Source organism: Nyctereutes procyonoides, unplaced genomic scaffold, assembly GCF_905146905.1.
Source record: "Nyctereutes procyonoides isolate TBG_1078 unplaced genomic scaffold, NYPRO_anot_genome, whole genome shotgun sequence".
Lineage (NCBI taxonomy): Eukaryota > Metazoa > Chordata > Mammalia > Carnivora > Canidae > Nyctereutes > Nyctereutes procyonoides.
In genome coordinates this window covers 89,426,840-89,440,234 of record NW_026575125.1, presented here as the reverse complement: position 1 = coordinate 89,440,234, position 13,395 = coordinate 89,426,840, and the positions used below count along the sequence as shown (strand labels likewise).

At 45.7% G+C, this 13,395-nt stretch overlaps 1 protein-coding gene across 1 annotated transcript; it reads right to left on the bottom strand.

The window, feature by feature from the left end:
- Positions 1–889: 889 nt before the first annotated feature.
- Positions 890–9,357, bottom strand: PGRMC1 (progesterone receptor membrane component 1). Its single transcript, XM_055338816.1, has 3 exons — positions 8,941–9,357; positions 5,353–5,508; positions 890–2,231 (listed from the first exon to the last, which is right to left on the bottom strand). Exons 1-3 carry the CDS (start codon positions 9,266–9,268, stop codon positions 2,128–2,130), a joined length of 588 nt encoding a protein of 195 aa, XP_055194791.1. The 5' UTR covers positions 9,269–9,357; the 3' UTR covers positions 890–2,127.
- Between the last annotated feature and the right edge of the window lie 4,038 nt (positions 9,358–13,395).

The window sequence follows — 13,395 nt, the reverse complement described above, 5'->3', positions numbered from 1 at the left end:
CATTTAAAAACAACAGAAACAGGCAATGGTTTGGAAACAAAAACTGGAAATCTGCAAGCTTTCAGGTCAGAATACTTCCCTTGTAAGAAAACTCTGCCAACTTGAATGTTAAAATGGCAAAACATCAATATTCAGAGAAAGACGTGTTTACACAATGAACTGCATATGCAAATTTGATCTTTTGACAAGAGGTGAATTGATTTTGCTAGGATAGAAGAATTCCTGAATACTTCCCTGATCAGATGATATCTGAAAACAGAACCAAAGCTGCCTTGGCACTTTTTATGCCCTTAGTAAAGCTACCCCGTAATAACCTTGCTCTGAACCTCGAGGCAGAGGTGCCTCTGAGTTTAGAGGCAGAATTTAAAGAGGCAGAATTTGACAAGTCACAAAAAATAAATTCACTAATTTAAAAAACAATGTTGGTTTTTGCATTTTCATTAGGGCAGGCAAGCTAATCTCGTTTCACTGGTTTTTTAAAAAAGATTTTATATATTTGAAAGAGTACATGAGTGGGGAGGGAGAGGCAGAGGGAGAAGCAGACCCTCCCTGAGCAGGGAGCCTAGACACAGAACTCAGAGATCATGACTTGAGCCAAAGGCAGATGCTAAAACTACTGAGCCACCCAGGCGCCCCTCAATTCACTATTCAACAGGACAAGCTGGTATTTGGTTTTCGGTGTGAGGCCTCTGCAGTTTTGCTCCTTTATTGGAATACACACACACACACACACACACACACACACACACACACACTCATGCATGCGTACACGCACTCACCCCCCCCAAAAAAAGAGGAGCTGAGTATTAAGCTAAAGTAAAATGATTGAATCTGGTTTCTTAGGTTAAGGTTTAAGAAACCTTAAAAGGTTTAAAAACCCACCACACTATACTGGGTAAAACCATTTTATTAACTGACCAAAGCACTTCATTTTGTTTTCTGATTTGAGGTAAAACCATTAAACACGGTTCACAAGAAAATACAAGAACTATTCAACTACAGTTACAAGAGTTTGAAACCTCACTAGTTGTTCATATAATACTTTTACAAATTCATACAACTGTACAGTCTACTTAAGCTAAGTTTATTGTTAACCAAAAGACCAATATCAAAGACCTTGACACTTGCCCTACTACTCTTGCAGTGGCTATGGTTTTGTAACAAGGGAAGAATAACTGTTACCTTAAGAAATATACTTTAAAAACTATTTGGCTAGTAATGTGTACTTTCTTCATTCCTCAGGGGTGTGTGTTGTGCGGTGTTTGTGTAGGCTCTCCAGAGGGCAAACGCCTGCTTCTGTTCACCATAATCCCTCTCACGGCAAAAACTGTGTGAAATCACCACTGTCCCACTGTGAACATGGGGATTGAGGAAATAGTTCTACATTTTCTTTGTATATTTAGGTTTCTCGGAAAGCCGGTAGATTTCTTCCGAAGCTTTCTTTTGAACATTCAGATGGTGTTTTTAGAGCCTTATTATACATTGCTGTGTTAGTGGGGGCTTCTAAGTGTCCAGAGGAGGACAAAAAGAATGACGCAGTCTAGAAACACAGTGAATGTATTTTTCCCAACCAAGCCCAGCTTTAAGATTTCTTTCTTTTTTCCTGGGCAGCTCTCTTTAGTCAATACCAAGGCAGGCTTTGGAACACTGCAGATTTGCTTTAGAGGTAGATAAAACAGAAATCATGCAGTTAAGTCAATTGAGGAAGAAGGGCTTTGCACTCTTGAGGACATCAGGACCAGAAGGTGATCCTTTTTTTCTCAGGACTAGAAGGACTTTTCCCATTTAACATTTTTACCTGTTTGGGGGAAATACCCAAGTCTTACCTGTCTCTCTCAGGAAAAATGAATTTAAAGGCAGCCTGCACTAACTACAGACAGAAGGAGAGAGTGCCAACATTTGGATTACGGCACTGCAGTTCACGGTCTGGGTCTGTGACACACAAACACGTCATGCACTTGGAGACAGAGGTTAATTATATCAGTGTCACTAGTGATGTTAATTACAAAAACTTACATCAAGTTTGAAACTTCTCTAAATATCGAAATCACCATGTTTTAAAGACAGACTGGAATGTTACAAATGATTCTGCAAAATACAAAAATAGATATGCTTCCACTGGGTGCTTTAATCATTTTTCCGAGCATTCTCATCTTTTGCTTCTTCCTCATCAGAGTACACAGTGGGCTCCTCCCCCTCCTTCAGCAGTTTGCCCACATGATGATACTTGACTGGAGGGAGAGAAGAAAACACAAATGAGCACTCTCACGCTTTACAGAGAACCGCTACATTTCATCGGAAAGCATTCGGTAGAGGCCTACCGCCTGTGCTGCAATATGCTGGGCTTCTCAAAGTTGTCAATCACAGAGGACATACAGCACAGTCCTTGCCAATGGGGAATTAAGAGTTTCGTTCAGGAGAAATACAGAACAGGTAGTGATGTTGGGCACTGGGAAGGTCCCAGGGAGTCGTATTTGTGGGCAGGAGAGGGTGAGAAGAGCAAGGGCTCATGAGCTGTGAGTGAGGATTCTAGAACACCCTCCCAAAGAAGGCAATGCTTTAGGAAATGCACGGAAGGATCTGAGACGAGAGGGGTTTCCAGAAAATGGAATTGCCGTGTAAAAAAGGCATGCAGGGGAGACGTAACAGATCTGGAGAGCCATAGAGAGACCAAGCTGACAGCAACAGTGGGAGTGCAGATGGCTAAGCAGTGTGGGTAAATATTACGAAGGTTGTGGAAAGCCAACCTGAAGCATTTGGACCTAATCCTATAGGTGGCAAAAGTGTGTGACAAAAGAACGACATGGGAAACCAGTGCTTTGGCCAACATGGGATGGTGGTGGCATATCAGGCGGATTAGAGCCAGGAGACCAGGCGCAGGCTGCCCGGGGGGGGCAGTGGGTAGATCTGTGTGTGAAGGAACAAGAGCCAGGAGTAGGGTGTCCATGGGAACAGAAAGGCTAGGATATGAGCTACTTTAAAGGAAAATGGAAACGTGAGTTGATGAAGTTAAGCCTGGAGCTTCCATGAACCAAACTGAGGGCTCTGGAGAGGGAGCCCCTCTGTGGGTGGGTGGGGGGCACACAACAGGAAGTCCACAAGGGCTGGAAAAGTGAAGTTAATATTGGCAAGAAGCAGGTTCCTGGAAACCTCTGAGAAAGAAAAGTTCAGTGGAATTGTGGGGCAGCAAACTGTCTCAGAGAGTAAGGAAGTATGGGGAGGAAATGAAGTAGTGGTTGGGGACAAGCACTTCTCAGATGGTTGGTGGTGAAGGGATGAGGAGTCTAGTGGATGAACGAAAGCAGGAGACTGAATGTTTTCTCCACCCCAGGAAAAAAGCTGTGCAGGGCAGTTAAAGCAAGTGATTAAGGAGGCAGGAGAGCACTGGAGATGTTGGAGAAAACAGACTTAAGACTGCAAACCAGAAACTCAGCCACCAAAAAGAATGAAATCTTGTCATTTGCAGTGATGTGGATGGAGCTAGAGTGTATGATGCTAAGCAAGATAACTCAGAGAAAGACAAATACCATATGATGTCACTCATATGTGGAATTTAAGGAACAAAGCAGATGAACATAGAGGAAGGGAGGGAAAAATAAAGATGAAAACAGGGAGGAAAACCATAAGGACTCTTAACTACAGAGAACTGAGGGTCACTGGAGGGGATGGGGGGATGGGGTTAGGGTTAAACTGGGTGATGGGCATTAAGGTGGGCACGTGATGGAATGAGCACTGGGCATTGTATGCAACTCAAGAAATCACTAAACTCTACCTCTGAAACTAAGAATACAGTATAGATTAATTAAACTGAATTTCAATAAAAATTTTTTTAAAAAGGAGAGAGGGGATGGACTCAATAGACCACCAACCACCACACTGGCTGTTCTCTTGTGGCCCAGCTAACACAGGGTTAATCTTATCAATGTCAGAGGCCTAGAGGGCTGAGAGTCTCCTCTTTCTGCATATGGGTAGAAATTAGAGGAGTAACCAACCTGTCTAACCAGGTAGCCAGGCCTGCTTTTGTGTGAAATAATCACTGGAAACAATAGGAACTTCCCTATTTGAACATGTTATGAAGGTCCCTAGGGTGCTCAGGACTGTGCAAGACAAAAGCTGGGTGGCGCCCAAGAAACCTGCTTGAAGGAGAGTCCACACCAGTCTCGAGTGGAGCTCAAGTGTCACCACAGAATATGGGCCTGGTCTTATTAGTTTAAGGGGGAAAAAGTTTTTACGGTTTTTAACTCCCTGGTGAAGGCAAGCCCTAGAAGATTGAGCTTTGTAAGTCAGAAATTACAACTCGGCAGCTCCACATAAAAGAACCTGTTTACAAAGGCATCCTTAGGATACACACACACAAAAAAAATCAGGGACGATGTTAGATAGTTGAATTGTGTTTTCAAAGTAAAAACCTGCCTCTAGACCTGAAAGCTACACTTCTGTCCAGTTGGGACCCAAAACTTAAAGGTGGAGTCACAGCTAGCTAATAATTAACCCAGACTCTGAAGTCAGCATTATTTTCAAAGAAAATGGTTGGATTCAGCCAAAAGAGTCAGTAATATTTAACTGGCTATAGAGAACAGCAAACAGAAAAGATACATTTGAAAAATAAAACATCTTGAAGTGATGGTCATAGTCTTTATATACTGCTTCAAAGGTGGGAAAGATTAGTCAAATTCTTAGCAGTGCAATGTTGCTAAAGTGATTGTTAAACACTTAGGCTCAACCAAAGCCAAGTCCTCAGTTCTCGCAATTTGAACTTAACCCCTGTCCTGACTCCCCCCTCCTCCCAAAGACCTCAGCTTATAGCATAAACCAGGAAAACAAGCAGCTCCTCTTTTTCTTTTTAAAAATGCAGACACCATTGTTGTTGGGCAGATTATAAGCATCATTTATGGATGAGGCCTATAGTTAGGCTCAATTAGATTAAAAGAGAAGCTGTTTTGTAGAACACAAGTCTCCCATTCTTCAACAGAAATGTGGGCTGCTTTTAAACAGCAAGCCTTACTAGTGAGGACTTCTGAAAATCCCTCTCTCTGTAGCCTACATGGCCACGATACTTTCCCCTACACCATAAGCACCAAATCCTAGTGTGGAATCCATATGAACCTGTCAAAGATTTAAATAACAGAAACCCAAGTTTCCATAGAGAACTAGCTAAAAATTGGATGCAATCACAGCAAGTGACTCAGCACTGCTGCAATTACTTCAAGCCATGAACTTGATCCATCCAAGATTCCGGAGCCTATCAAAATGCTCCCCAGTTTTAGGCTGCTTAGTAGTAAGTATTGTACTGCTGTGAATCCCATTACTGGTAGAAATTTGATCCAGGCACAATTTTTTAAAAATGCTTACAAGTGAACTGAGAGTCCCAGTCACTCAGGGTCTCCTGCTGGGCAGGAGTGAGGTCAGAAAGGTCATCGTACTCCTCCTTCAGTGCTTCCTTATCCAGGCAAAATGTGGCAAGGCCCCGGGATGCATCTCTTCCAGCAAAGACCCCGTATGGCCCCTCTTAAAAAACAGACAAAACCAAAGACCAATTTTTTATTAGACAGTAATTTCTCTGTGGTTCATACACAGAAAATGGCTTCCTTACCCATCAACAAAGACAGCTCCCTTTTGCAGCATCAAATTCCATCTGCAAACCAGAAGTAAATGTTGGTATTTTCATTATTATGTAGTAGAACCTGAAGGACCTGTTGTCATCAGACTTTTACGAATCAATATGCTATACATTATCATCCATTTCCTTTGATTCTCAAATAGCTAATAAAACAGCCATGAATGATTATCTCCTGGGGCAGGATGGGGTGGTAGTGGTAGGAAATCATCCAAGATAACAATGAATTCAAGGGTCAGAATTCAACTTTAGGACGTTGAACCCAGAGCCTGTCTCTGTTGTAGGCACTTGGGCTACACCAGTGAAAGTAGTGGCTTCTAAAAAAAAAAAAAAGAAAAAGAAAAAAGAAAGTGGTGGCTTCTTAAGGAAGGAAGAAGGCATAAATGAAAACATTTCCTTATGGAACGTATTCTGATATGTTTTAATGAGTCAAAAGTATCTTATAGCAATCTTTGGTTGTGAGACTGTATTAAACATTAACATGTGGCATCTGCAGCAGAAATCGTTTTATAAGAGTATCAGTAGTTCAGAAATCTATCCACATGTTACATAATCTACACTATCAGTAAAGAGGTAGCAGAGGGGATCAGGTTTGTCACTCTGGTGAGCTTGAAGACAAGACTCAAAATACTTAGACTTCCATGGGAAAAAAAAGACTGAATCAATATCCCAATATTATATAAAACATTACAATGCTATTATATATAATACTACACTGAACTTTTGTCCAAGAGAGTGGTGAATTATTCAATAGGTACTTAAAGTAGGTGTTTCAACTTATTTATATATTGCACAAGTAAATGAAAAGAACCCAGTGTACTTTAACCCATGTGTTGTTTCCCCAAGGTAGATTGGGTAGCAACTCTGACATTAAAAAGTCTGTAAATAATTACTATGCCAAGTATAAGAAGAGATCAAGTTTCAGTATGGCCTGGTCACTGAAACCTCAATCCCCTAGAATTTTTTTTTTTTTTACAAATTAGACAAAATTTACGATCAACTTTTAAATGCAAATAAGGTTCTAAAGAAGAGTGGTTGTTTGCAATTTTCATTACATGCTACCATGTCTACTAATGAAGGTAAAAAAAAAACCCCTCCATTACAGTTTTCACAAGTGTGTGTTATGTGTATATATACATGGTAATGGACATCGTAGCACCTAATACTTGAAAATAGATCAACTGTTAGGGTTTTGACCTCAATACTTCAGAGATTATGGTCACAGAATACTTAAAAATGGCTCAAGGAGAACATTAAGTGTCTTTGGAGAATATAGACTATTGACCAGAACGTATCTTCACTAGAATATAAGCTCCGTGAGCAGAGATTTGTGTCTGTTTCACTCACGGCTGTACTTCTAGTACCCACAAAAGCACCATGCGTGGAATGATGGGCACCAGAACAAGTAATTTTTAGGAATCCCTTTTTACATGAATTATCATTTGCACATGGTATCACATATTCATGGGCTCACAGGATGATACCACAGGGTAGACTGAGGAGATCTCACAATGGGCCTATCCTTAGCATTTTTCAGAGAGACAACTGAGGCCCAGAGAAAACAATGCTTCACACCAGGTCGCACAGCCAGTCAGTAATCCAACTGGGATTAGAACTCAGGTCGCCTGACTCCCCAGTTTTTGTGTTTCTGTGCGCAGGCCTGCATTCCTCTCAATGACTTTGCAAATTACAATCCTATGATGTTGCTCTATGTACCTGCGCGGACTACTTGATGGTTGTAGCTCAGTAGGAACAGCTATTTACATGATTACATAAAGTGGAAATGACAACAATAAAGGGGTGGTTTTCAAATTATTTGGACAGTTCCATCCATGGCCTACAGAAAGTAGGTCTTCTAAATTAACCACAAGGAAAAACCGCTAAGGGGGCCAGTTCCTGAAGAACCCCAACCCATCTGATTTTGGTTAGTTGAACTGGCGGAGTGAAACAAAGCAGGACTGGAGATGACGTAGATCACTGCCTTCTATCCTCTTTCCTCTCTCCAGACCAGTGGGGAGGGGCACCCTCAATGTGGACACACTCCCTGAGCTCCCTGTTTCTAGGAGTTCATTATTACAGGGGCTAAAATCTCTTCCTCTTCCTCTCCGGAATATTCTACATGGCAGGACTTTCCAAACCTGGCCCCTTCTCAAATGTGCCTGGGGGAGCCGCTTAAAACGCAGATTTGCTGGACCTCCCCCACAGAGCCTCCTCCACTGTTGCTGTGATTAAGTCTTGAATCTGTGTTTTTCCTCAAGCGCATCAGGTGATTCTGATCCGCAACCAGGCTTAGAAAGCCTCATCTCTAAGGCCCTTGGAGCCTACCCCCCTCTAAGGCTCAGCAGTCATCCACCCTCATTTCCCCTCTGGTTGGCTTTTCCTGAAATCCCCACACCCAGCAGCTTTCACAGCCCTACCCCTTTTGTTTCCCAGGATCCTCCCACTTCTCCCTCCCTCCATTTTACATTTTTTTTTTTTTGGCTTCTAGTCCTTTCTCTCCCGCTTGTAGAAGGACTAAAATGCTGTATTACCTTTTCATCTCGCCACGATCCCATTGTCCGCTACGTTCAGCCTCCTTCTGCCCTAGATCAGCTCCCTTCCCCTCCGCTCCCCACCCAGAGAGCCTCTCCGTTCACCTTCCAGCTTTCCGGTCGGCCACACACAGCACGCGCACACACATACCAAACACACGCCACACACATACCTGACACATGCCACATTCCAAGCGCGCGCGCGCGCACACACTCGCGCCTGGCCAGCCACCGACACAGACTACGCACGCACACGGCTGCTACCTGCCACCGATCCCACCTCCGCCCTGCTCCCACACCGCCACAGGCAGCACCGCCAGTCCCGGTGGCAGAGGGCCTGGCCTCTTCGCTGATCCTGGACCTCCTCCCACCCCTGCCCTCACCTACCGCCACCCCGCTGCCCTCGAGACACCCAAGTTTCCCTTCTCCAGCCCGACACCGCCCCTCCTTCAAGGAACCCTCAAACCCCACGCCCCCGAAGCTCCCTGAACACCGCGTTCGGCCTTCCAGGCTGGCGAGCTCGCCCACCCCCCATCCCCCGCGCCCCCGGCCCGGGCGCTCCAGCCTCCCCCCCATCCCGGCGCTGGCGGCGTTCCCCGCCCGCCGCAGCCCTTCTAGAGTGGCCCTCGCCCGCCGCCGCCGGGGAGCCGCCCTGCCACGGCCGCCCGCTCGCCGCCATGCCTCCCTCCGGGCGCCCCTCTCCCCCGCGCCTCCCCCGGCCCCAGCCCCAGCCCCAGCCCCCGGCCGGGGCCCCTGCTTTTGTCTCCGCGTCCCCTAGGCGGCCGCCGTTACCGGGCCCGTAGAACTTGCGGCCTTTGGTCACGTCGAACACCTTGCCGTTGATGGCCATGAGTATGCGCGGGTCCTGGACGCCGTCGAAGCGCCGCAGCTCGGCGGGGGTGAAGTCGCGCCGCTTAAGGCGGGGCAGCGGGGGCGGCTCGTCGTCGTCGCTGTCGCCGCCGGCCGCCGGCTGGTCCCCGCGCACGATCTTGTACAGCAGGAAGACGCAGAGGCCGAGCAGCAGCAGGTTGAGCGGCGACGTGAAAATCTCGTGCAGCAGCCCGCCACCCTCCAGCTCGCTCGGGTCGGCGCCGGTCGCCGCCACATCCTCGGCAGCCATGATCGCTGGAGCAAAGGTTGGGCCGGGCTAGGGAGGGCTCCGGAACTGGCTGCTTTCTCCTCCCTCTCAGCGAGCTAGTGGCGCGCGGGGCTCAGCGGACAAGGACTAGCCGGCGGAGGAGGCGGGGCGGGAGGGCGGGGCGGGAGGGCGGAGCCTCCCGGCCCCGCCCCCCGCGCCCGGCGAGGCACAGCGCTCCGTCCGGCCACGGCCCCCCACCTGCTCTCCGGACGGTCGTTCCTCTCCCGGGGCCGGGGGCCCGCCTGCCCTGCGGCGGCGGGAGCCGCTGCCGGCCTCCGCCCCACCGGAGAGGCCCGGGGCCCGGCCTCACGCCGTCCCGGCGCCGGCCTCTCGCTAAGCGCGACGCAGCGCGCAGCCCTCCTCGGCACCCTCGCCGGCTGTGCGCCGCGACCAGCTCGCAGAGCCTGGCCTTTGCTCGGCCACCTGTTGCGCGCCGCTCGCGACTCCATTTCTCTCGCTGCGGCTTCCCCCTCGCCTCCCATTCTGAAGCCTCCCCTTTCCCCGCCCGTCCCCCGGGACCGCGAGGCTCTCTTGGGGCCCCGGAAAGAGACTCCTCGAGCTGCTCTTTCCACCTTGGAGGCCTAGACTACGCATTTCCACCTCGGGAACCCCGTTCCACTCCCCTTAACGACCCTTCTGCAATCCTCCCGCTGGAGGCTGTGGCGGGGACACCCCGGGTAGCTCTCGTCAGTGCACAGGCCCCTGTCTGACAGTCCTCCCAGTATCTGGGGGTGTCGGATCGGCTCACCGGATTTAAGTTGGGTTCATTCTCGGAAATGTAAGCCCTTTCGCAATCACAGACTTGCTCAGTCCCAACGCATCAGCAAGCAACCTTCAGTTGTTGCGCCTTTTTTTTTTTTTTTGGCTCAAAATAATGAGCAAAGTTTCTTTGTTGGCAGCGTTCTTTTATTTGAAGCCTGTCGAGCTACCCTTGGCAGTCTCAATAACCCTGTGCTGTATCCCAGACGAAAGCGGGAGTTAGGAAAAATCCTAACTTTGGTCCCCTCCTTTCCTGGGTATTTCCCCCGGCTATTGATGTGCTAACCGTCTGCACAGGAGCAGGCCTTAGGGAGGAGGGCTGTCTATACCCTATAAAAACCTAATCTGGCCGCCCTCTTCACTGTCACAGGGGGAGGGGAGCGGAAGAAAGGATAGACAAAAGGGGAAAATATAATTAAAACCAAACCCTGCTCACATCTGCGGCCCAGAGCAGTACTTTTCCACCAAAAGTTCTGTTCGCTTGCACATAATTTACTCCCCCTCTCAACACGCAAGAGATTTGAGAGAATTGGCTTCTTACCTCAGAATTCTAAAAATCTCTGGCACAAACTGCTTCCATCCCTGCCCCCACCCCATCTTCTTAAATCATTTAAAAGTACATATGAGCGGAATAATCCTTAAATCGGGCCCACACATTTTTTCCCCCACAAATCTAAATTTAGGGTTAGCTGAAATGGCCCTTATAGGTCTTTTGTCAAACTTCTTCGATGTAATCAAGGGAAAGCAGGCTTAAACTGAGGGCACAAGACTGTATTTAGACTCTGTCTTTGGTTTTAAAAGTCTATGGCCAAGGCATTTGTGAAAACCAACAATCTTGTGAAAAATATTTTCATTTACATCTAATGACAGAGAAAAGGGTTAATATCTTCTAAGGGCTCAATTTGATTGATAAGAAAATCCATAAGATATTAGTCAATAAATGGGCAAAAATGGAAATAGGTAGCCCAAAGAAGAGTGCGCACCAATGGTGAATAAGCATATGAAAAATGTTCAGTCTCGCTGGCAATGAAAAATGGAGATACCACTGTCACCTACGACCTGACCTCCCTGTCGGAAAGATTCAAGGAGAAAAAGGATGATCTACAAGGCTGGCAGGAGGGTGATGAGACTCTTGTATTCTGTTGGGAGTAGAAATTGACATAACCTTTTGTCATTCATAAAAATACTTTCCATCCATTAATCCCACTTCTAGAAATGTACTCTTTGGTCCAGTGCTTTGACCTCTAGGAATCCATGCCAAGGAAATGCTTAGAAATGCAAATGAACATTTCATTACCAAGATGCTTATCAGAAAAGCTTTTTTAAAAGTAAGCTTTATGTCCAATGTGGGGCTCTAACTTATTACGCAAGAGCAAGAGTTGCATGCTCTACTGACTAAGCCAGCCAGTAGAAATAGCTGATTAATCCACTAGCAATGTGACAAAACCATAAAACATTATTATGGCATGCATGACATGGGAAAATGCTTATGTCTTAATATTAAGAAAGAAAAACAGAATACAAAACTACACATTATGAAAACTCAACTGTGTTTAAAAAATGCATTAAAAGGAAGGCTAAAAGGAAACATGGTAAAATGTTAACTGTCATGATTGTTAGTTTCTTTGTGCTTTCCTACATTTTTCACAGTCAGCACATGTCACTTTTAGCTTCAGGAGAAAAAAAAAAGTTTATTATTAGTTTTGTGAAAAAAAAAATGTAGGACAGTAAAACATGCTTATTATAACAAACTTAAACAATATGTAAGTTGTTCAATAAATAAACAATAAAAACAATAAAAGAAAACAAAAGAAAAAATGAAATTCATTCTTTGTCTCCCAGCTCCCCAGGCAATCTTTAAATGGGGCCCACACATTAGCAGTTCGTTTTATATTCTTGCAGACATGTGAAACACACACACACACACACACACACACAGAAATTTTGTTTTACAAAACTGGGGAAATTTAAGAATAAATGGTTCACCAGAGGTTTTTTTTTCTTCTAATAGAGATACAAAGTAAAAAATAAGTCATTAGCTCCCACCCAGATAACCCCTGTTGAAATTTTTAAAAAATTTTTATTTCTTTATTCATGAGAGACAGAGAGAGAGAGAGAGAGAGAGAGAGAGAGAGAGAGAGAGAGAGAGAGAGAGGCAGAGAGAGAAGCAGGCTCCATGCCGGGAGCCCAACGTGGGACTTGATCTCGGGGACTCCAGGATCACACCCTGGGCTGAAGGCAGCACTAAACCGCTGAGCCACCTGGGCTGCCCCCCTGTTGAAACTTTTTAAGAGTCATATTTGTTGGGATACCTGGGTGTCTCAGTGGTTGAGCCTGTGCCTTTGGCTCAGGTCGTGATCCTGGAATCCAGGATCAGATCAAGTCGTGTCCCCCCACCCCTCCCTGCATCGGGCTCCCTACTTGGAGCCTGCTTATTCCTCTGCCTCAGTCTCTTCCTCTCTCTCTGTGTCTCTCATGAATGAATAAATAAAATCTTAAAAAAATAAAATCCTTCTCGTCATCACTGATCCTCTCTCCTCAAAAATAAACACTACTGAAAGTAGGGGAAATGTCAGAGGCAGAAAGACAATACAGTATGATATTTCTTATACGTGAAATCTAAAAGCAGACACTGAACTCAAAAACACACAGTGGAATGGTGGTAACCAAGGGCTGGGGGTGGGAGAAGGGGAGAGATGTTTAAGGGTGCATACTCGCAACTAGTAGATAAGTAAGTCCCGAAGAGCTAATGTACACTATTAGTACAGTACAGTGATTATAGGCCACAAAACTGTATCTTAAACATTAAACTTCCTAAGAGACTAGATCTTAATTTTTCCCACCACTAGAAGAAATGATTACTATGGGATGAGACAGAGGTGTTAGCTAATGCTACAATAGCAATCCTATTACAATATAAATGTATCAGTGTGTTGTATACCTTAAACTTACACAATGCTGTATGTTATCTCACTTCAGCTATATTTTATCTTTTTAAATTTATTTGAAAGAGTGGGGAGTGGAGAGCAGAGGAAGAGGGAGAGAGAATCTCAAGCAGAGTCCCCGCTGAGCATAGAGACTGATGCGGGGCTGGATCCCACAACCCTGAGATCATGGTCTGAGCTAAAATCAAGAGTCAGACACTTAACCCACTGAGCCATGCAGACACCTATATTTTGTCTTTATAAAAAGTGGGGTAAAAGCCTTTATGGAAGGCTGGAGGGTTTATAATTTTCATTTATCACAGTACAATGTCCTTCCTGCTACACCTCTGTATTCCCCTGGATAATTGACTAAAGGAAATCCTGCCTCACACAGTGGGTAGAAAATTTATTCAACTTAAAACTTCA